The sequence below is a fragment of the Leptinotarsa decemlineata genome, unplaced genomic scaffold (assembly GCF_025532065.1).
Source record: "Leptinotarsa decemlineata unplaced genomic scaffold, Ldec_3_MD MMD2_tig00003736_RagTag_RagTag, whole genome shotgun sequence".
Lineage (NCBI taxonomy): Eukaryota > Metazoa > Arthropoda > Insecta > Coleoptera > Chrysomelidae > Leptinotarsa > Leptinotarsa decemlineata.
The window spans coordinates 4,812,663-4,837,916 of NW_027412593.1; the positions used below are offsets into that span (position 1 = coordinate 4,812,663).

Genomic DNA, 25,254 nt, shown 5'->3' on the forward strand with positions numbered 1-25,254 from the left:
TCAAAATTGAAAACAAAACAACTACAGATGCCAATCGTTGTGTGATAAAATATTTTATTGCCAATTCAGGGGGGTATAATCTTTGCGGGGATTTCAATGAGAAAATGATTGAAAGAAGGTTAATTTCCAAACCAATCCATATTCCAAATCAAGGATATGAAGAAATAGCAATCAGAGCACCAAAAATTAAAAAGGAAAAAATAATAATTTAAATATATTTATAATTATAAAGAAAATGGGTAAAAACCTTTATAAATGGGGTATGGATCCAGAAGCTCAATTAACTTATCTTTATACATTTTAGTATTCAATGTACTCAAATTTTTGATATTTGTAGAAATGAGTAATGCCATTAAATGTAATTTACGAGAGTGTGGTGGTGGGTAATTTCACACATGATTGATTCTATAAAAAATTATCCTTTTGTCAGATATCGCGCATTTTTGACTAATTTAATATATTAGAGAAACTCTATGAGGGGGATTTTTCCTTATTTTTTCTTATACTTTTTCTTATAACTCATACTAAGGTCTTTATTAGAAAAAGCTTATGTAATTTTTTTATGAACTTTTGGTGCATAGTTTTTTCTGGTACTTCATCAGAAAAAGTCCTAAAAAAATACAAAAAAATGCAAAAAATTACATTACACAAAATTATCGGAATTATATATTATATTAAAGTAGGTACTAAAAATTAAAAATAATATATTCATTAGTATATAAATATAATCATGTATAATTAACAAAATATAATAAATTATTAATAAATATAATTTTTATATAATACCATAAAATTATTTGAAAAAAAAAAGGTTCCTTCATCCTTAATATACCAGAAAATCTTTATATAATTAAATAATAAAAATCATATTAATTGAATTATTGCAAATGATAATTATTTGATAAAATTATTAAAAATTCAATTTTGAAAGTGTTAGGTGCTAAATTTGTTAAAAAATGAGTGATAAGAGAAATATGTTGAAAAATATAAAAAAAATTAATAAAATTACAGGAAAAAAATATCAAAAATAAATCATATAAGTTATAAAAATAAAAAATTGAAGGCAAAAAGTACGCAAAAAAATAGACTCAATTTTGACCGATTTTGAGGAAGGTGTCTTTAAAAAATTGCAAAAATTTTACTAGGTTTCATAGAATTTTTGTAATGGGCTAAATTTTTTTCAAAACTTGTGCAAATTTTTTTTTTGCAAAATATGTAAAATAAAAAAAAAATCAGAAATTTTTAACCTATTGAATTTTTTTTTATTCAAAATATTTTCGAGGTAAAAATATGGTTATAAAATGGGATTTTGGGGGGGAATTCTATTAAAAAGATAGATGAAAGTGTTAGTGACTATTTGATTGTTGAAAAGATAGAATTTTTTGGGAAATTTCTATTTGAAATGGGGATAATTGAAAGCATTAGTGAAGTTAAAAGAGATTCCCGTTTTGTGCATTCATAAACTTGCGTTTCTAACAACTTAACCATGCCACACAGCTCCCTACGGCTCTGAGGAATGATTTTCTACAGCCCCCTACGACTCTACATAAAGATTCTACGACTGTGAGAAATATATATAATAGACCAGAGCCTCGGAAATGATACACCGAAATATGTCCTGAATAGATAGAATTTTGAAGAAATGTCTGTTTAAAATAGGGATAATTGAAAACATTAGCGGAGCTACTTCAGACTGTTGAATAGATAGAATTTTGGGGGAATTTCTATTTAAAATAGAGATAATCGAAAGTGTTAGCGGAGCTACTTGAGACTGTTGAATAGATAGAATTTTGGGAAAATTTCTATTTAAAATAAGGATAATTGAAAATGTTAGCGGAGCTACTTGAGACTGTTGAATAGATAGAATTTTAGGGAAATTTCTATTCAAAATAGGGATAATTGAAAGTGTTAGCGGAGCTACTTGAGACTGTTGAATACATAGAATTTTGGGAAATTTCTAACTAAAATAGGGATAATTGAAAATGTTAGCGGAGCTACTTGAGATGTTGAATAGATAGAATTTTGGAGAAATTTCTATTTGAAATAAGGATAATTGAACATGTTAGCGAAGCTACTTGAGACTGTTGAATAGATAAAATTTTGGGAAAATTTCTATATGAAATAGGGATAATTGAAAATATTAGCGGAGCTACTTGAGAATGTTGAATAGAAAAAATTTTGTGGAAATTTCTATTTGAAATAGGAATAATTGAAAATGTTAGCGGAACTACTTTAGACTGATAAATAGATAGAATTTTGGGGAAATTTATATTTAAAATAAGGATGATTGAAAATGTTAGCGGAGCTACTTGAGACTGTTGAACAGATAGAATATTGGGGAAATTTCTATATGAAATAGGGATAATTGAAAGTATTAGCAGAGCTAGTTGAGATTGTTGAATAGATAAAATTTTGGGGAAATTTCTATTTGAAATAAGGATAATTGAAAATATTAGCGGAGCTACTTGAGAATGTTGAATAGATAGAATTTTGTGGAAATTTCTATTTGAAATAGGAATAATTGAAAGTGTTAGCGGAACTACTTTAGACTGATAAATAGATAGAATTTTGGGGAAATTTCTATTTAAAATAAGGATAATTGAAAATGTTAGCGGAGCTACTTGAGACTGTTAAGTAGATAGAATTCTGTGGAAATTTCTATTTAAAAAGGGATAATTGAAAGTGTTAACGGAGCTAGTAGGGTTGTTGAATAAATAGAATTTCAGGGAAAGTTCCATTTAAAATAAGGATAATTGAAAATGTTAGCGGAGCTACTTGAGACTGTTGAATAGATAGAATATTGGGGAAATTTCTATATGAAATAGGGATAATTTTCAACAATCTCAACTAGCTTTGCTAGTTGAGATTGTTGAATAGATAAAATTTTGGGGAAATTTCTTTTTAAAATAGGGATAATTGAAAGTGATAGCGGAGCTACTTGAGACTGTTGAATAGATAGAATTCTGTGGAATTTTCTATTTGAAAAAGGATAATTGAAAGTGTTAACGGAGCTAGTAGAATTGTTGAACAAATAGAATTTCAGGGAAAGTTCCATTTATAATAAGGATAATTGAAAATGTTAGCGGAGCTACTTGCGACTGTTGAATAGATATTGAACACACACAATAATTTGTTTTCTTTAGAAATAAGGTCGGTTGCCGGGTGTTTCGACGTGGGTGCTTTGTTTACTCTCTCAATCGACCGATGGTTCAAGCCGCAGCGCAGGCTGAACGATCAATTTTCACTTGATATCGTCTAACTCGTGTTAGGAATCACACGTTGAAAGGTAAGGCCTTGTCAGTCCTTATCTCGCACAAGTTTCGACTTCTGAGAGTTTTCGTTCGTAGGAGTTCGACAGCTGGTCAACGAAAAAACATATTTTAAGCATACATATTTAAGTGTTCTAGTATTTTTTTTCAATTTCCTTTTAATTGTTCATTTAATTTCATTTCCCTTCCCATTTTTGATAAGTATTTCTCTGTAACTATCTCAACTGAATATTATTCTTCATCTCTGTTCATAACTTTTTCATAAAACTTGCTCATTTCCATCCTAACATATGTCGGAAAAGACATAACATGAATGAGAGTGGCGAAAACTAAATTTAAATTGGTATCTTACGATTTGATTCTTTGGCAACATCGCGGATGCAAAATAGTTGTTATGTACAAATAATATACATTTGCGGATGCAAAAAAGTGCTAGACATGTGAGCAAAATATACACGAAGGAGTCAATACGGATAGTGAAGCGAAAGGAAGCAAAATCACTTAAAAGTGAAAAAATCGTATATTTTTTTTTTGAAAATAGAGAAATATAAAATAGTGTCTCGTTTCTGAAATAACATAAATAATCAATATACGCAATTATATTCACCCTAAAGACATTACTTCTGGTGGACGCAAAATGCTTTGTCTGCGAAAGGACGCGAAATGCTCGCGGGATGTAAATATATATATATATATATATATATATATATATATATATATATATATATATATATATATATATATATATATATATATATATATATCGAAGCGAAGCAGTAACTCGTCTTGATAATGCCATCTGAGATGATGGCGAAACGTCGACTATCGAATAGTACCCAACGGATGAACACCCGGAAGAACAACACATCATATTCTACCATCCGTGAAAACCTACATTGTAATATATATATATATATATATATATATATATATATATATATATATTTATATATAATATATAAAAATGAATGTTTGTTGTTTGGTTGGTAAGTGATAAACTTCTACATCGCTCAACCGATCGTGATGAAACTTGACATGTATGAGTAATTTTTCATAGAGAAGGTTTTTAGGCTATCAATTTTTCTGTAACTCGCCACTAGATGGCGCTGTAGAACAATTCGTTGAAAGCACTGTTCTATAACGCTGCGCATGCCTAAGTTAGTTGATTCTGATTCTATCAAAACATTGGAACATCAGCGATACAGCAACATAGTACTGGTATTATATATATTTATATTATATATATATATATATATATATATATATATATATATATATATATATATTTATTTATTTATTTATTTATTTAAATGCTATAGGTGTGAAGTTTATAATCTTCTAAAAAATTCCATTTATTTTTTGTAGTTTGCCAAGATGCGCGTGGCATTTTTTGAATGGAATGACCATTTTTTGTCTGTCATTTATTTCCTAATCAGCACTAACTTTTTTCAAGCCACAAAGCGCCAGTGCTAAGTTGAATTTTGTCCGTCGAAGTGAAGTATTGAATACCAAAGTAGCATGTCATGCTTTGGTCATCAGTTATTTTTATACAGGGTATTTCAAATGTTACTTTGATTTCTTTCCATGTCAATTTAAGTTTATGAGATCATTTCAAATGGAACAGCTTGTATTACAGACTTCTCTTCGAAACATGAAGATAACTGTTTAAAAAGTAGTCTGATTTAGTATAATTTTACCATGTTGAAGTTATCAAACAATAGTTACATCAACATGTTTTATGGAACTTTATTTTTTACCTTCAAAGTCCATCTTTACATTTTTACACTTTTTTTTATATATACTTTTTGTTTTCATTATTTTGGTATTGTTATAAATAACTACAAAATTATATTAATCAGAGAATACTTTGTAGTCCATAACACCATATCTATTCTGATTACTGGCCAATTAAATGTTTATAAATAAATTAATAAATGAATTACTCATATAAAAAAACGGCCGTGTTACGTGTTATTCCTAACATAAGTTCATCAATTATATGTTTTTTAAATATATAGAGTAAATACTCACTGTTGGGACACCTGGCGTATTAAACCTGATCTTGTAGGTACTCCTGAAGAAACTATTTATCCATTGATTCACAACCTCTGATGTAGTCTGTTAAAATCTTCCTAATCAGTTTTTCAAAACTTTATGTGCCACTCCTAATTTGCAAATTTTTTCAAAATCACACCACACTCTCTTTTTCTCTTTTTTTTTCAATGTTGTCAACATTTTATTTTATAAATGTTCATTTATGGATTTATTATAATATCAATTCCTTTTCAGTTCCAGATAATATTGAAGACGAAATTATTGGCAGTATTACTTTCTCGGAACAGTTTACGGCAAGATACGGTCACATCCATCCAGCGTTTTATCAAAGCACTCTTGAAGATGCAATAAAAGAAGCCTGCTCAAAGCCAGCTAAAGATGTAAGTTTTTTTTTGTTTTGGGTATATTTTATTGAATATTTGTATCTAACCTTCTATCTTTTAATGGAGATATGCATTTGCATTACCACTCACTCTATAGTAGTGTTTTTCAACCTCATTCATGACGCAACCCCCTTGATAAAAAGAAATCGCAACCCTCCAACCTTTCCTGTTTGATTTGTGTTTCATTTTATTATATTAAAGCTCTTGGATGTGACTTCAAAGTCTCGGCTTAGGACCTCCCCTAAGATGCACGTTTGTTAGTAGACTGTGAGAAAGAGAGAGAGATACAATTCTCAAGTCTCTTCCTAGTTTTGACAATCTGCACATATAACTCAAACCTTATCTATGACGATTCTATTATTTTATTATAACTATGTCAACGGATCAAATAAAAAGTAACCAAAGGAATCGTCTAAATTTAGAAGACAATTTATTTCTGTGAATAGATCCATGGTGGGAGAAACTAGTTAACGAAAAACAGGTGCAACCTTCACATCAATATGAATGTGAGGTATACGAGCCATTCCCACAAATGCTCTTCAGTTAATATTTCTGTAATAAAACTATAATTTTATACTTTATTTTTTTCTTTTACTGAGGCTTTGTATCCCCTGTTGTGACACCCTTTTAGAAGCTTTGCGACCCCCTGGGGGGTCGCACAATGAAAGACACTGCTGTACAGTGTGGACACAACAAAAGAATTTCAACTATATAATTTCAATTATATTTGTGGCTCATGAAACTAAACAACATTTTCACAATAGACTTTTGATTATATGGCAATAGAAAAAAATCTATCATTTAGATTGTTTATAGGTTATGTAATGTTTCATTCAGAAAGAGGCTAAATTGACAAGTTGTATTATTTGTGGAAATAAACAAATATGTACATTTTTGTAGGGCAAAGCTGAATAAAGCTTTTGAATTTTGGCATCATATTTTTTGTGATATTTCGATGGAAAAATAAACCAAAACTTATGACCAATTCGGAAATCGCTTCCTTTGAAGTTATATAATAAGTTTATATATAAATATTTCGTGAATAAACCACTGTAATTTCTTGTGATTGTTGGTTTAAGCCGATTCCTTAACCTCCCCCACCACTTTTAAACCCTAAACCTACACGACACAACATAACCTAGGTGACTTTGAGGGACAGTTTTGTGCTTGATCTTGAACGACCTTGACCTAGGTCACACGATGGGGACAAGATACCGAAGATTCCAGTTCTACCTATTAGGATGTAATACGTCATTTCCATTCATTTATCTGGTGATTTGTGTGTATTTTACCTTTTAACTCAATTGAAGAAAATGAATGACAATTAAAAACATATTATTCAATAAAAATACATTTTTATGATTTCAAATAACATTTGAATTGAATTTTTAGGAGTGATTAATTTTTGGGAAAGAAAGTTTTTGGCTTTCTACTACTCCATCTTGATACAAAAAAAGGATGAGGGAATCTTCCAAAGAAAGTTACTTCTTTGCATGATCCACACATCCATGTATAGAGTTACTTATTTTCAAATTGATTACTTCCTTTCTTTGGAAGATTCCCTCATCCTTTTTTTGTATCAAGATAGAGTAGTAGAAAGCCAAAAACTTTCTCAAATAACATCAATTGCAAAAATTGTAAAGTATGTAGAAAACATGTAGTTGGTATCAGTTCAAAGTTTATGAAATTATTTATGTACATTATGACTTCGTGGAGCTGGCGGTTATATAAATTATTTATTTTATTAATTTTTCAGAAAAAAATCCTGGCCATCTACCTTCATCACGACGCAAGTGTCTTAACAAATGTGTTCTGTACTCAGTTGTTGGGTTTCGAGAGTGTAATGCAAATGTTTGAAAAGAATTTTGTTTTGTGGGGCTGGGACGTCACGTTCGAGAGTAATCGTACAAAGTTACAGCAATCAGTGAACAATTGTTTAGGTTCAACAGCAGCGATGAGCTTGAGAAACATACCAGTAGATAGGTTACCAGCTATATTCCTTATTATGAAGATTAGATCTACGACTGAAATTTTCAATGTAGTGTATGGTGAGTATGATACTTTTTTTATTTATTTATAAATGGGACGATCACTTTTTTTTCAAAAGTATAAACTGACTAATACCATGAAGGGAGAAAAAATTCAAGTTACTTGAAAGTTCAATGGCAATTGAGTTCTGAGGGAGTTCGTAGTATTGAATGGTACAAAAACAGGTGTTTTGTCTCATCAGCGTACTTGGAGCATGTAACGATATATAATAAGATTTTAGAGCAGTTCGATGTGCCTATGCGCCTGATTCTCAAGTCAGGGAATTTGCTTCCCAAAGAAACTTACATTATTCTCAGTTATCCACAAAGATCAACATATTCTCTCAAATGCCAAATTACATACATCATTTTGACATCTAGTCCCACTGAAAAAAGATTTCCATGACTCGATGGAATGGAACTGATGATCCTTGCAGCTTGGGAAAGATATTATATTGCTAACTTGATTATGTTCCCTTAATACTAAACCTAATTTTAAATACAGGTTAATGTACCAAATTCAGCAAAAGATCTAACCAGGCAACAGTATAAAACGTTTGTGGTGAAAATGGGAAAGTCACCAGATAGTTCTGAAATTAAATCTTTTTTTTTTAGAGTTTTTCGAGGTATTCAATTTGCTTGTTTTTTTGAAACAAACCATTTAATTTAGAATTATACCCAGTTCTTTGTATTCAAATTTCTTTCCAAGAAACAGGTTGTTCAGCTCATAATCAAAATAAGCTAATAAGCAAAAAGGAAGTAGAACAAGGCTTAGTAGAATTAGATGTTAATAAAGGCTCAGGACCTGATCAAATACCTGCAATCTTCTGCAAAAACTGTGCTCATACTTTATGTACTCCTCTAACAATTCTTTTTAATATGTCACTTTGTTGTGGATATTTTCCTGTCAGTTGGAAAGTTGCGAGAGTAATACCCATTTTTAAAAACGGAAGGAAAGATAATATTGAAAATTATCGTCCTATAAGTAAAATATCAATAATACCAAAACTATTTGAACGCTTAATTTATAAATATATATTTCATTTAATTAAAAACATTATTATACCTGAGCAACATGGCTTTTTTAAAAATCGATCTCTTGAATCGAACCTATTTTGTTACTCTGAATTTTTACATGATAATTTGGATAATAAAATTCAAGTTGACACTATTTACACAGATTTCAGCAAGGCCTTTGACAAAATTAGTCATAATACACTACTTCGGAGACTTGCTGAAGTCTCCGAAGTAGTGTATTTCATTTAATTAAAAACATTATTATACCTGAGCAACATGGCTTTTTTAAAAATCGATCTCTTGAATCGAACCTATTTTGTTACTCTGAATTTTTACATGATAATTTGGATAATAAAATTCAAGATGACACTATTTACACAGATTTCAGCAAGGCCTTTGACAAAATTAGTCATAATACACTACTTCGGAGACTTGCTGAAGTCGGTGTAAGTGGTGCGATGCTAAAATGGATCGAATCATATTTAAAAAACAGAACTCAAAATATCTTTATAGACGGTTATTCATCTGAACCTTATCCAACACCTTCTGGAGTGCCACAAGGGTCCCATCTGGGGCCCTTATTCTTTATTATCTATATCAATAACATTAAACAATGTTTTAAAAATGCCAAATTCTTAATGTATGCTGATGATCTGAAAATTTATCTTCAAATAAAATCATTGTCAGATTGCTTGAGAATTCAGAGTGACATAAATAATTTATTTGAATTTTGTAAACAAAACGAATTATATCTCAATTTTTCCAAATGTAGTTGTATATCATTCACCCGCAACAAAAATATTCTTACATATTCATATCACATAAATAATATCTTGCTGTCACGAGTTAATACATTTAAAGATTTAGGAGTTATTTTTGACTCCAAACTTATTTTCGATAAACATATAGATTATGTAATAAATAAGAGCAGTAGAGCTCTGGGATATGTCAAGAGAAAATGTAAATTCTTCAATCAAACAAAATCAATACACAATCTCTATAATGCTTTTGTATTAAGTAAGTTAATGTTTGCATCAACCATCTGGAGTCCACAGTATAATATATACATCGATCGATTAGAACGTATTCAAAATCGATTTTTAAAATTCGTTGCTTACAAACAAGGTATTCGAATTACTGAAAACAGTGATACTTTGCGAATTAGACGAGACCTCCAGTTAGTATCGTTGGAACATAGGCGTAACATATCAGATATTTTATTTTTACAAAAAATAATAAACAAAATCAATTGTCCATCGTTATTATCAATCATTTACTTAAATGTTCCAAATAGAACAATCAGAGCACATGAATTATTTAATTTACCTTTCAAGAGAACAAACTGTTCGCAGAACTCTCCTCTATGTCGATGCGTTAAATGGGGTAATTCTCTCGCAAACTACTTCGATATTTTTAATACTTCTTTGCTTACTGCCAAAAAAATATTGAAAGATTATTTTAATAAATTATAATTAACACATTTCGTCAATAACTATTATTCAGTTTTTATTGTTATTGTATTTGATTTTAATTCATCCCTTACTTTAGACACTGTGTACATGTGTAGTATAGATATTACTCTAATTTAATATTAATTTAATTATGTGGATACTGTAGTGGATTTTTTTCTGTTTGTATCCCGAATATATAAATAAATAAATATAAATAAATAAAATATTGGATACTGGGATCTACTGAAAACCATAAACACAAGCAATTAGCTTCACTTCAATCAGCACTTCCATTAAGGTTATTTTGGAGCTGTTCTTCTTTGAAAATTATAAATTTTCTATAAAGGTCCGAAGTTTTGATTTGTAAATGTATGAATTTAAATTTTGGGTTGGCTTCCTGGTTTTGCCGTGGTCTTCTTCGGTCATAATATCCAAATGTTTTAACTGCAAGAGTCATCTTCAGTGGCGTGGCCAAAGTACTCTGCTTGACGTATCAACTGAAAGGGAAGTACTTTGACCACGCCACTGAAGATGACTGCCACAGTTGCAGTTGAAATGTTTGGAAATTGTAAGCAAAGAAGACCGTAACAAAACCCGGAAACCAACCAAAACATTGACGGTAGCCGTGAAAGCCTACATTCCTGTATGAATTAGTGTGGTTCATGAATGGGTCAGAATATCAGTGGTTCACACTGGGATCCCAGTGGTACACTTGACTTCATGGGTAATAATTGAGTAAATATTTATTTATTTATACTGGATAAACCCCATTACAACTTTAAAATTTCACATTTCACAGAAAATGAGTAACAATCTAGAAAGGTAAAATATAAAATAGGATACTACAGAATGTTTCAACTGTTCACATAAGATACTTTAGGATATAACATTGAAATTTAAACTTGTTACTACCTTATATAAACAATTACCAACTTAATTATTCAATGATTGTTCAGAACGACCATAAGAGACACCAAAAATACTGATGTTTTTGTCATCCACTAACTTTAGGGTGTTTTCCAAGGGTGTATGTTTGCCATAATTTGTATGATGGAAGGGTGTATGAAATAAATGGCTGTGTCTAAGATTTCTGTTCGGAATATGAATTTTAGACGTATTCAAGTAATTCAGGACAAGTCATCAGTTCATTGAGCTCGAATGCATAGCATAGATCTGCGTGAATTCTTCTGGTATGCAAAAGTTTCAGCCCCATTTTTTGAAATATAATCGAATAGTCACGGTACTGTATTTGAAGACCCAACTTGAAAGAACAAAATCTCAAAAATTCATTTTGCACTCTTTCTAGAGATACACAGTGCACATTGTAAAATGGAGACCAAATGATACATGCATATTCTAATTTAGATACCATTATAGCTAAATAAATCCTTTTTAATGCTTCAGTGGAAAAACCCCGAACAATGAAGTAAAATAAGAACTAGTGTTTTGGATGATTTCACACTCATTTGGTTAATATAGTTTACAAATCGAAGTTGTTGCATCAAAAACGACCCCCAAATCTTTTAAGCCATTTGAACATGTTACTAGTAATTCTGAGTGCAAACAATTTTTTTGAACTGCAAATTTGATATTGTGGATCAATTATTTACAACTAATCATAGTTTTTTGGTAACTTGTGCATCAAAGAGTTGTGGTTTACCTGATTGAATGCAAATTTTTTAGTTTTCAGGTCTGTCTTTGGAAATACTTCTAATGTAATTTGAATATTTTATAGATTGCAAATTTATGTGATTTTATCTTATATACCATTTTGCAAAATGAAGTAACAAGAGTAAATGTCTTCAATAATGGCGATAAATAGTGACATTAACTATCTATCTACTATCTACCGAACATAAGTACCTCATTTGAGATATAATAGACACATCTTTTCAAACAGACAGGCCTTTTTAAATATTTATGATTCGGGAATAAGTATATTGAAGAAAAGATAGTACATTAGTTACTTTCCTACTAATAGGTGTATCATTACCATTATTAATTTATAATAATATATTATAGTTCCATTTTCAGTATAATAAATCTTCAATTGAGCACTTTTTTTTCTACTACAATTTTTTCAGTCTGTCAGATATTTCAATATTGCCTTGAAGCGTTCAAATACTCTCCTATTGAAATAAACATATCTCTTTTTGCAGCTTTTTATTTAATCCTTTTATTATGTTTTATATAGGAAATGTAGGTGTAAATGAACTATTATCAAGTCTGATAGAGTGCGTGGAAGTGTTCACGGAACATCAACGAGTTGAAATTAAAGAAGAAGAAGAACGCGCCGAACGGGAACTCGTCAAATTCGAACAAGACATGGCATTCCGAGAAAGCTTAGAAGCAGACCGGTAAGCTGTTAATTTTTCAATAATTCTTCACTTTAATTGCTTCTAGAAAATATTGAAAAAGAAAAGGGTTTTTTATTATGACCACAACAAAAAACGTCACCTTTCACCAAACGTTTCCTGGAAACCCTTTGACGTTTTCAGTTCATCAATATTAGAATGGTGTCATCACAAAACTATGTTCTTGTTGTTGTCAGGTATTTGATTGCATTCGCAGTCCCTTTCAGTATTTCAAGTAAACACACATATGTAGCCTCTTTTTCAACTGTCGTGAAGTCATATAGTTTTATATACCATTATTTCCAATAGAGCTAAAGAGGAAGCAAAAAGGATGCAGGAAAGAGCAGAAAATGAGGAGAGGCAAAAACTGGAAAGTGAGAAAGCGGAGTCAGAAGCCAAAAAAGAGGCTCACCGTAGACAAGTTGAAGCAAGTCTTCCACCAGAACCTCCCCTCGGTCAAGGGGATGGTATCACTAAAATTCGATTCAGATTACCAAAAGGAGATAACCTGGAAAGAAGGTTTCAGGCCAATACTCCGCTCAAAGTAAGTAGAGTTGCTGTTGAATTACTCTTGTTGATTATTTCTAAATCGAAAGGGTAAAAGTTTACAAAGAGCTCTATTCGATTCTTATGATGGAAGTTTTTATTTTACAATAAAATTACTTCAAATATTCCCAAAGCATGAGTCTCACATGATGAAAACGCAAAAGTTATATTTGTTAGGCTCTATAATTTGGATGGCTTCTTTACCCTGTTCTATAATACATAATTTAATAGAGGTGGTTTTTGAAATTAATACAATGAAAATAAAGTTAATGAAAATATACATTTAAAAAATATTTTTCACTTTGAAATTAATAATTATCTATTTAAATATCTAACATTAAATTCAGTAAATATAAAAATGCTCATAATATAAATCGTAAATTCAATTCACTTTAATAAACATCCTTCATAGTGTTCAGGAGTATCTCTTTTCCTGTTGATATTCAGTTTCATCAACATAGTTAAGGTTCAACATCAGTTGATTTTTTTTGGGCTGGAATAATTTAAAAATTAATTTTAAAGTCTCATTGGTTTGGTTTTGGTTATAGGTGTTGCTGGACTTTTTGGTAGTGAAAGGATACCCATCAGAGGAATACAAAGTCATATCTAGTTGGCCTAGAAGAGATGTAAGTATGAATATTACTGGAGTTTTATCCTAACACCAAACCGTTATTTTAACACCTCGACACGTGCTTCGACCACCAAGTGATCATCTTCAGGAGGAAGATTGAACTAAAAATACGTACAATGTTATCCTTATTTATACCATAGATACCTCTTCTAGATACCTGCGTCTTAAGTGTCTTGAAATCATTTCACTATTTACTAGTTTTAAATTAATTTTACAATGTTTCCTTATGTAATAATAAGGTAAATCTGATGATTATTTTAACAAGCTATATAGTATACTATTAAGTATTGGTCCACCATCGTTATTTATAATATTATTATGTTTACTTATTTCTACACTCTCATGCACTCTCTAGATGCATGTTGTTAACTTGTCTTACTGATCTTAATGAACTAAAGTCTATGAAATGGTTTTGTTGCAAAATATGATGGGCGACTGCTGATTTTTCTGGTCTTCCATATTTTAGGTGTATTAAGTGTTCCTTATATCTTATTTTAATAGACCTTTTTGTCTGTCCATAATTTTTGGCATCGCAAAATTCCAGACTTTTCTGAATTCTCGACTTTGTCTTTTGGGTTTCCTAAAAGGCTCTGTAGTGTATGACTTGTTTTAAAAAACCACCTTCATACCTAGTTCCTTGAAAATCTTTCCAAAGTTCTTCGTGTATTGGTGGTATGGAACTGAGATATATTTATTTTGGTTTTCGTCATTTTTAAAAGTCGAGATTTCGTTCATTCCTAACCTAAACTTTTTCTTCCTTATTATATCATCTACTATATCCCTCGAGAAATCGTTACTGACTGCTATTTCCTGTATTGTCCGTTTTTCTTGTGAACCTCTCATGTGTGAGAGGAAAAGTCAAAATATGATGTACTAGAAAATTCAGCCCCAAGGGCCGCGGAGGTTTCTCGTCTAATTAGCTTCGGTCATTGAGCTCTCTACTAGCCATCGAGCTCAGACCGGAAGGAGCCAGTATCGGCTTCGTCTATCTACTAATGTGGAATCACTTGGTATATAGAATTATGGTTTAAAAAATGGGTATATAGCACACATTTCATTTAAAAATCTGAGATAACATTTTAACCAGGCTAACTTTATTTTACCATAATTTTTATAATATTGAGAAATTAGAAGAAAACCTTCCAACCTTCATGAAGAACATGAATAATAATTTTGATTTAGTATTTTTGGTGAAATTGGTCTTGAGAAACTTCATAGTTCCTGTTCTGTGCTGAGTGTATCTTGTATAAAGTCGTTCTGTTGTTTTACTATGCTGATATACTTGAGAGAAAGTAAACCTCATCTATATTTCAAATATGATTCCAATGAAAATGTTTAATAATTTTTATAACCCCTGTAGATTGAGATATCCGTATTTGGCATACTTGAAAATTCAATTTCATCAAACATCTTTCTGAATCCCTCTGTCCGTCGACACCAAAGGACAATTCAAACTCTTCATTGATTTGGTCACTTGGTTTCTGGTTATTCAAAAGTGTTTTTCTCAGTAAGTCTGAAACCTATTTTCCTGACAAAAATACATACGAAGCAACCAGAGTGTTTTAATAAATCTTATCGTTATATCCAAAACAAGCACTTTTCCAAATCATTAGAAATGTTATACTCTTCTCGACGACTACGATGAAGAAAACTGAAACTTCATCTCCTGTATATGCCAATTTGGTTGGTGAAACACAGGTCTAGGAAAAATGTTTGTTTTGGATTTATTCTACGCCCAGATGTTACAGTATATCTTTTACTCATCATCATGCTTGCAAATAAAAAGTAAGAAGAGTAATTCGAGATCTGTAACTTTCACATTCCATCTTATTTCCATAATGCTTGATTCTAATCTTTGAAAAATTGCATTTTCCCCACATTTATTCAATTGACTTATGTAATTATTTCTAAAATTCCTCTCCACACTAATAAGTCGGCCCTATGTCAAATTAAACATCTTTGTGCACGGAATAAAATTCTGTAAATTATTTACTTTTTTTCAGTTAACCTCGCTGGATAAATACCAAACACTCAAAGAATTGAAGCTGTGTCCTCAAGAAACTGTGATATTAGAAGAAAGATAATTTTCATCACATTCCCTCACGAAGGGTTAGGTTTTTATACCGGCATTTAAACAATGTAAAGTTTATTTAATATATTTTTAATTTGATGTAGTAAAGAATAATTGAAATGTATTCAGTCCGACAAATATACATTATATAAAACAAGTAGTTTTCATCCTATTCTCGCAAAATCGTTGAGGAAACCTCTTATCAACAAAGTGTTAGGTTTATTGGTATAGAATTTTGATGCTAATCTTGGGTGAGCTCAGCTGATCCCCATCTACTATTTCAATAAATTCAGAACTTTGAAACCATCTTCAATTTTCTCATATGTCAAGAAAAAACCTACTGAATGAAGGTTTCCCACCATTTTTTTATGTTTTCTATCGACATTCTTATTTCATATGAACAAGAACTCATTTTCAATTTTTTTATGTAATATCAATGAAAAAAAAATGAATTGGACAATCACTTATAAAAAGAGGCGGAAGACCGCAGACAGTACAGTGCAGCCATGTGCGAAGGATAGACAACAGTTTGTTGTGAAAAGAGGGTCAAATGCAAACGGATTCACCATCAGAAGCTAAAACTGCAGATTCTTGGCATCCAGGTTCAAGATAAAATAAAACTGAATTGAGGGTAGTGAGTGGAATAATATTCAGCGGTACAGCAAAGTATAAAATATAGGAAACACTTGATTGCGAAAAGAGGGTCGAATTCAAATGGCTCCCAATGTTGAATCCGTGGGGAGTAGGCAGATTGAGGCCTTGGCGTCAAGTCACAAAACCCTTGCAACGAGTCACTAACTGAGGAGTAGGCAAATTGAGACCTCAGTGTAATGATAGCTTCTTGAAAATGGCTTCAAAGTCAAAACCGAAACGTCGAACTACTACATACACTCACACAATTCTATGACGTTTTAGGGTGCAACTAATCACCATCAGGTAGAGCTGAAAATAAGAGTCATTTCCTGATGATGCTAACTTGGTCAGCAAAACACATGTTTAGATGACATTTTTGTTCTGGTGAGGGAAAATTGTTTCCAATAGATTCTTTTAAATAGATTTCACGCCAGAGGTTCCAAATTCTACTTATCAACAAATCATCCAGGATTAACGCAACTGATTAATAGAATGTGAATTTAGGGAATCCCAGAGTATCACAGTTGTTCATCCATTACTAGAATGCTTAAGCTAGCAAACAAGAATAACAATAATAATCTTTATTTCAACTAGGCATTCTAATATACAAAAACATTTAAAATTGGATGGACAAAGTCATAGCCCAACTTCATAACAATAAAATATGTATGCTCGGAATTGCATTCAATGAATAGAAAAAAAATAACAATATTAAAATTTAATGTTGGCGTTGTTGAAGTTGGCGTATATCTATCACATTTTAAAATTAGGAGCAAGCCTCTATTCTGTCATTTTTGCAATGCAGACAAACAATTTGCATCAAGTTGTGATAGTAAAGTAGCACAGTAAGCGAAATGGGGATGAATGATTTATTTGAAAACTGTAATGGAAGTCTGAAACGGTAAGCAACTGTTTACACGGCCAAAGAAAAATATTTTTTTTGCATTTTTATTGCGAATATAATTGTAATGTGTTTTTATATTCAGTGGTTGTTCCACGAATAACCCCAAACATTTGAATTTCTCAACAATTTCATTTTTTTGATTGTATATATTTATACTTATGTTTTGTTAACTGAATTGTTTTGTTGTAATTATCATTGCTTTCGTTTTATTGACATTGAATATGGAAACTTGTAATGCTGTTTTACAGTGTTTAGATCGAAATCCAGTTTGGTTTATCATAATCAGTTATTACTTTCAATGAAATCAATCAATTGTTCATATACTGCCCTCTCAATCATTTTGTTAAGGGAAGATAAAGTAGTTATCGGATGAAATTTTTGATACAGAAATCACTGTACTATTTTTTAATTTTTGCTTAATATTTCGTTTCTTCCACCTCCGTATTATTTCAAAAATCAGGTGAAACAGTAAACATATTTAGTTTCATTGATTTATGATTTTTTTTACATTTTATAGAAAAATAATCAGAATTCTGCTCCTATATTTTTTAAACGATTACTACTACAAGTTTGAAATGTTTATAGTACGTGCCAACTAACATGAGTCAGCACAAAAACGAAAGAATCATTCTCTATTAAAAGACTCCGCCCATTTAGGTTATATTTCACCAATGTATTATTGACATCAGTTTTTGTGACCAATAGCTATCTTCTGGGGCAGGTAAAATATGGATTTAAATGCGAATCAAAATCTCATCTTAGTTGGCACGTACTATACTTAAATAGAAAAATGAAATTTTCGGGATAAATGAAAACTCGCTAAAATATACAATATATAATTTTTGAAATCATTGAAGCAACAAAATATTCATCATGCAATACCTTAAAACTACGAAAAGATAATTTTTTGTAACATACGCTCAACTTCGAAATTCAAATTTCCAGTTGGCGTGGCAAATAGAACAAAATTAAATATATATGTTTCTTAAACAGAATGATTTATCACAATATTCATAATATAATAGCATATGACAATGGCAAATACTTAAAATAATATATATCAAGACACGCAATCATTCACGTACAAAAAAATCTGGACCATATTTTTCAGCTTTATCTGGAAATACCTGACTGTACAAGAAACCTAAGTACAGAATTTTTTATAGGGACAATATTCAGACAAGTTGAAAGTCTAATGGTGGGCTTCCAGTTGCACAGAATTCAAAGTACACTGGTATAAAAACTAGCTATTAATCCTACCACTCCTATATACAATGTAAATTCTACTGCAGAAGTGCCAAATGATGTAGATACTTTTACACTTGACAAGGTAACTGATTTCATGCAAATTGAGCAACAGTTACCATGCTATAACTTAATAAAATTTCCGTAATGAATAAAATTAGAATATGCTTCATGAATATCTATATATATATGATTCTACATCAAATTTAAAGTCAGTAGGGATATCTCTACTTACTAGAAATTTTTTAGATTAGGACCAAAATGTTATCTGCGAGAACTGAAAAATGATATTTCTAATAATGAAATGAGAGACCACCGATTTAAATTTTATTCGACCATTTATGAAGATCTTTTGCTGATGAACATGATCGCGAGTTCAGAGAAAGCCAATAGTAAAATATAATATAAATGTATAATAGGAAGTAAATTAATAAAATATAAAATTCATTCATTACCATTATGAGCATGATATGCAATATAATGTAACATACATCCAGAAATCAATTGGCAGAATTCGACATATATTACAAAGCTCTCTCAATTACCTCAACAAATTTGATAAAATTCTTCAGTACTTTTGGATATTGGATCTACACAGAAATCAAGTTATATATGTAACAAACTCCTTGACATTTGATTGTTGATGGGCAATATCAAACATCTGTTTTGATTCAAGATAATAACTCAATGTGGGTATTAGTTATTATAAATCAATATTGGGGTTTAGTTTTATCATATCCAAGGAAGTTACTAGTAACTGTATTTGAATGGTTGCAAGGAAGTGATAAACTGAAATTCCAAAATAGAAAATGTACAAATCATGATCAATCAGTAAGTATTGGAAATGTATAAACGTACTATTACTGTAATCCGACCAAGAAATTCCCAACGAACCCAGATGCTGAGATAGGGGGGCGCTATTTAGGTCGGTTCATATCGCTGCCCTTGTAGAACAACAAGTAAGGAACTCGCTGGGGCTTCAGCACATATTCTTTTTGCATGGTCTTGACCAAGGAATCGTTGTACCTCAACCATATATATGCGATATGAGTATTACTTGCTCCCACACTTCGACCTAGTCATTAATTTTTAACGAAATCATCACCACCCTGACAGTATCAACTTTCTCAATGTTAAGAGGCAGTGTGAGGAAAGGCTGGATATTCTCAGTAATGTGATCTCCGGCACGGTCAATTTCAGTTGCCCCTCAAAGATGTCAATGTACTGGCCAAGTTGGTCCTACTGCTTGCATATCCATTATTTTTAAGTCTTATCGTCTTCCACTGATCACTTGAATCATTGCCTGTAGCAGACTTAACCGGAGGTTTTCCATCTTCAGTACAACATTTTAACAAATCCATCAACTCCAACATTTCATCATTGAGACCATTGAAAAGAAAACCTAGAAACTCTTTCGCATCTTGTTGTCTACCCTTGATCCAGTCTGTCTACATGCTATGCAACATTTTATAAATCCACACGGGCCAAATGGGAATCTCATGTTGATAATAACTGCTTGGTCGTTCTTGGAATTTTTACCCACTATCCTATTTCTCAACCTAATGTTGGAAGATGAATAATCAAAATGCCCCACAAAACGACATATTCCAAGTATATTGGGGGCATCATCAATGTAATGGAAATTAAATCAGACTATTCCTTTATTCACTGGCTTTCAACTAACTGATTTCATCAAAGTGTTCATTTTCAAGGTTATGAATAAATTTTGAAAGTATCTCAGATCCTGAATATGTACAGAAAAAATATTTCTAACCCATTTTCCAGTAGAAAATGCACATCTAAGACTGCTCATAATGCATGTTTTATGTTTCCATATTGTTAGGAGCAGCATCATTTTTTTGGATGTCACCATGAAATCATTGTCTGTCATTTGGTTTCATGAATTGGAATTTTCAACATCCCCTATACAAGAAAAAAATATCATTCGCTTAGCTATCCAATTTAGGAATTGAAAATGCCAGGGCGTTAAACAAAAAGTTGTGTGGATTACCTAATTTTTTTCTTGTTCAACTCCCTCATCATCATGTGAAAGGTTATCAATAAGTGCTCATTACATACTATAAAAAACCTAAAAGATGCTTTGGTCGAACATTACTATATTTCAAGGATTTGTGTCAATATCTTGAATATCTTGAGGAACAGAATTGCCTTCACACTTACTCTGAAATTTGAATAAAAAAAAACAAAATAAGAATTGTACATATACACATTTCATGACAAAACTTACTGAGTGTCATTTTTTTGTCCTATTTACCATTTTCATTTCACTATTTCTTGAAAAATTTTCTGTTGTTCTAATTTACAATTTTAATTTAATTTTTCCATTGCTTTTTGATATTGTAAACCTGAAGTTTTAGTGATTTTCTAAAAGATAAGTTGGATCAAAATAGTTCACATTCGTTTGATCTAGTCTTCTCTTTGCCAATATTGCTTTTGATACAATCCTTTTTCAATGGTAAGTAAAGTAATTTTAGACAACATTTTTTTTGAAAAAGTTTGAGTTTGAGGATACTCTTCAAACTATCCTAAATCCAACACACGAACATGCTAACAATAACCTAAGAAACAATACACATATTGCATAATTCGCCTTCTAGATACCTTTTTACAATGATGAGATAGCACTCAATTTGCCAAATAATAAAGATAGGTATGAGATTCCAGAAAGAATAGAGAGAAACAAGAAGTTCATATTTCTGTAAATCTCCAGTAGGAATGTACACGCTGCTATTCTTTGCAAATATCCTCTAGTCAAGCAATAGCTTTCGCCTCTGGTAAGAAAGCTTCCCAGTATTTTACGAGCTGAAAAATGCATTGATGTTAATGAAAATATTGCTAACTATTGGTAAAACTAAATCGACAGCAACAAACATTTTATGTACCATTTTATCGTTTGAACCATACATTCAATAGCTGCATTTCTAGAATCTTACGATTAGCCAATAGTAACGTTGATCTTGAGATGTTCAACATCTCCTTGCATCGTTTTAAAACTCACTTAGGAAATACTGGGCTTTAATGTTTTAGTTTAGTGTATAGTTTGAGGTAGTATATGTGGTATTTGAATATTACTGGAGTTTTACCCAACAGCAAATCGTTATTTTCAACTCTGTTTATTCTTCCTCTTGAAGATGATCACTTGGTGTTGGGCAAAACTCCAGTAATATTCAATACTACACCAAAGGTTCCAAACAGTGCATCACAAGTATGTGGTATATGTTTTATTGTCGCTCATTGTCTCTTGTCGTTTTATTTATACTTTAAAATAAACCCCTTTTAAACTTAAAATTCACCCATTTCAATCTTATTATTAGTTGCAATTTGTATTTCAGTACCTTATTTGATTTTATTTTAATTATAATTTAACATTGTAATTTATACTTTAAATGGGCTTGCCCGTAAATAAATAAATAAATGTATCTAATACACAGGGCGCATCATAAGTTACTGGACTCTCGTTAGGAAAATCGCCCAGACACGTCTATTTTTGATTTCTACAATGTCCATTTGAATATGAACAGTTCACCCCTAATTTCATCCCTTACTGGAGGGGAGCAACCCTTTCGAAAAACTTAAACAGCATGGGGTAGGAAGTGATAGCTCATCAGCTAGGGGGTTTTATTCTTTATTCTACCGTGCAAAGGAATTGAAATTCGCTACCTTATTTCAAGATTTATGATTGTTTGAGAATAACGACAATTAACGTAGCGCAATCACCCTTAGAATTAAAAATTCGGCCCTGTATGATATCGGTTTTGGTTCAGACGTCAAGTAAAACGTATTTGTCATTTGAGTAGATATGAACTGCACGTTTTTGTAGGTGTTATTAATAGACACTATTTCAAACAGATAGTGGAAAAGTTTTATGAGAACGGAACTGTGCAAAATAAAACACGTCTGGGCGATCAACTACAGGGGAAGATAAACAAGTGGATATTATTAACGAGTTTGTGAATAATCTGTCCTCATCGAGAAGAACTGTTGCCTTGAATTGTGAGGTTTCGCTGATTAGCTATTTGAAACACATTTGTTTCAGTGATGAGGCATAGACAAAATGTGAGGTACTGGTCCGATGAAAATACTGGTTAACCACATTAGAGGTCCGCTATTTATTGAAGAAAATCTGACTGGTGCCTCTTTATGCAGGACGATGGATCGGGCGCCGAAGATCTGTGGAATGGCCTCCAAGATCACCAGATCTAACTCCTTCAGATTTCTTCTTATGGGGTTACCTGAAATCTTAAGTCTAGGAGACTCAGTGGCACTCTATTCAGGAGTTGCGTGCGTGGATTACGAAATAGTGTGTGCAACAATTAATCGCGATATTTTGCAAAGCATCAGGACTGAATCTAATAAATATAGTTTAAAAGAATATCGAACTAAAAAGTTAAAAATAATGTTTTTTAAAATAAGCTTAAAACAATAACGATCTAAAAATACTAGTATTATTGTGAAAAAAGCCTGGGCGATAGATATACAAAAAATATGGCACAAAGCGCCCACGCTTTTGTCACAATAATACTAGTATTTTTCGATAGTTATTGTTTTAAGCTTAGTTAAAAAAATATTTTAAACTTTTTAGTTCGATGTTCTTTAAAAGCGTGTTTTTTTAGTTTTTTTGAACTATATATATTTTCAACTTTTTAGTTCGATGTTCTTTAAAAGCGTGTTTTTTAGTTTTTTAACTATATTTATTTTTTACTTTTTAGTTTCATATGCTATATAAGCGTTTTTTTTAGTTTTTTAAACAATACTTTTTTCATTTTCTTTTGAACAACCTATCAAGGAGGTTACATACAGCGCCATCTGCCCACGAATAGATCAAGCAATAACATCGATAATTCTGTCAATACAGATCCCGAGCTTGAGAGTTACAAACAAACATACATACAGGTGAAGCTAATATAGAGCGTGTAAAAGTAGACTCTATTTTTGCTGGGCGGTCAACAGAGAATATTTTGAACATTTACTGTAATAACAGAAAAAAATTGTGTTAGTTGAGTTGCCTTCCAATTTGTGGTGTAATTCTTTGCACGGTTAAATAAGGATAAAAACCCCTTTCAAATGAGCTATCACTCAGCACCCCATGCTATTTAAATTATTCGGCAGGGTTGCTCGCCTCCAGTAAGGGATGAAGTCAGGGGTGAACTATTCATACAAAAATGTCCACTGCAGAAATGAAAAATCGACGTGTCTCGGCGATTTTCCTAACAATAGTCCAGTAAGGAGCTCGATAGGGGGGGTAACACTTATGCTACACGCACTGTATGAACAATCCATATACTTCTCTTTTATATATTTTTATTGCTGCGGTAAAATAATAAAACAAGTACATGGAAAATTTTTAATATCAGACCGAAACTGGTTTTTACTACCGAAACCGAATTTCGGCAACGGTCTCAGTTTCGGCCGAAACCTAAACTTCCTTCAGTCAATCTTTATTTTTTTATCTTTAAATCACAACGTTATGCAGTCTTTGACATTTTCACTTATTGATAATCAACCAATCAACATAACAACCCCTTATTCAAGAAAAAATATTAGTTGCACCTCAAAAATAATAGGCGAGGTGTTTGAGTAGGTGTAGATTCTTCTTTAATGGTTTTTCAAAAATATTAAACATAAAATTACTTATTTGAGTTGTTACCTAATATCACAATAGGTACTTAATATTTATGTAATAAACAGAGTAAAGCACAAAGTCACGACACGATTAGGCACGTGGACGCGGCAAAATGTCTTCGTGGCTTGTATGAAATTCAACGCGCCGAACATGACCGATCACAGCGCGAGAACCCTCGAATGCAGTTTCGGTCGTAGTTTTGGCAGGTTTGCCGCCGAAATCGAAACTAAACCGAAACCCGTTTTTTTGCCCAAACTCGTCCAAAACCGAACTTTCGGTCGGACACTAAAAATTTTGAAAAGTTATGAGTTAGGAATTCCTCCTCGTTTCTTTGAAAGTGTATTAAAATATAAAGTGGAATCTGATTAATCCGTCACTATTAAAAACTAGAGGGTGCCGGATTATTGGAATGTTCGAATTACTGGATTATAGAGGAAAAAATCATTGTGAATAAAATAGTGTCTTGTGTTTCCCTTCACTTGATATTTTTAACTACACAGTATTCTCACTTGAAAACAACATGTAAATACGCACGCACGTGCACATGCTTAGTTTTGAGGTTAGACTGCTAGACGATGACGTGGCGACGGAGCGCATAGGCGTAGAGGGGCGAACGCGCCGCGGGTGGAAGGTGCCGGATTATTGGATTTATCAGTCTATTGAAGTACCAGATTAATGAGATTTTACTGTATTATGATCAATTTCAATATATTGGTCTTTGAATTATTTTCCAGCAACTTGACTGCATTAACCTTTCTTGATTTTATATCATTAATAGAAACATGTGGATTTGTTTTCCGATGACATTCCAGGATAGCTTCTCAAAGTTCTGCTAACACAGCTGTCGGTTTTGAAGATTGGTCATTCCACCAACACCGACATAAAAACTCAGCAAACTGACTTGGGTGTTCCCTCAATAGGTAGTTCCACTTATGTTTCACATCCAGTATAAAAAAAATGAATATCAGAGTATTATAAGCTACTTTGATGTTCTCTTAATCATTTCACAGAAATTCAGAAAAAA

General features: G+C 31.6%; 2 protein-coding genes across 2 annotated transcripts in view; one reads left to right on the forward strand and one right to left on the reverse strand.

Moving 5' to 3' along the window:
* Positions 1–15,961, forward strand: part of casp (Fas associated factor casp) — a 32,825-nt gene extending 16,864 nt beyond the window's left edge. The window contains exons 7-12 of the mRNA XM_074178336.1: positions 5,559–5,704; positions 7,464–7,755; positions 12,397–12,559; positions 12,866–13,100; positions 13,651–13,728; positions 15,737–15,961. Of these exons, the coding sequence (XP_074034437.1) occupies positions 5,559–5,704; positions 7,464–7,755; positions 12,397–12,559; positions 12,866–13,100; positions 13,651–13,728; positions 15,737–15,817 (995 nt within the window). The 3' untranslated portion in view covers positions 15,818–15,961. The remainder of the gene's footprint in view (positions 1–5,558; positions 5,705–7,463; positions 7,756–12,396; positions 12,560–12,865; positions 13,101–13,650; positions 13,729–15,736) is intronic.
* Positions 15,962–18,161: 2,200 nt separating this feature from the next.
* The window catches only part of LOC111508456 (sorting nexin 1), a 35,040-nt gene continuing 27,947 nt past the window's right edge, over positions 18,162–25,254 (reverse strand). The window contains 1 exon segment of the mRNA XM_023163958.2: positions 18,162–21,409. Coding sequence (XP_023019726.1) covers positions 21,359–21,409 — 51 coding nt within the window. The 3' untranslated portion in view covers positions 18,162–21,358.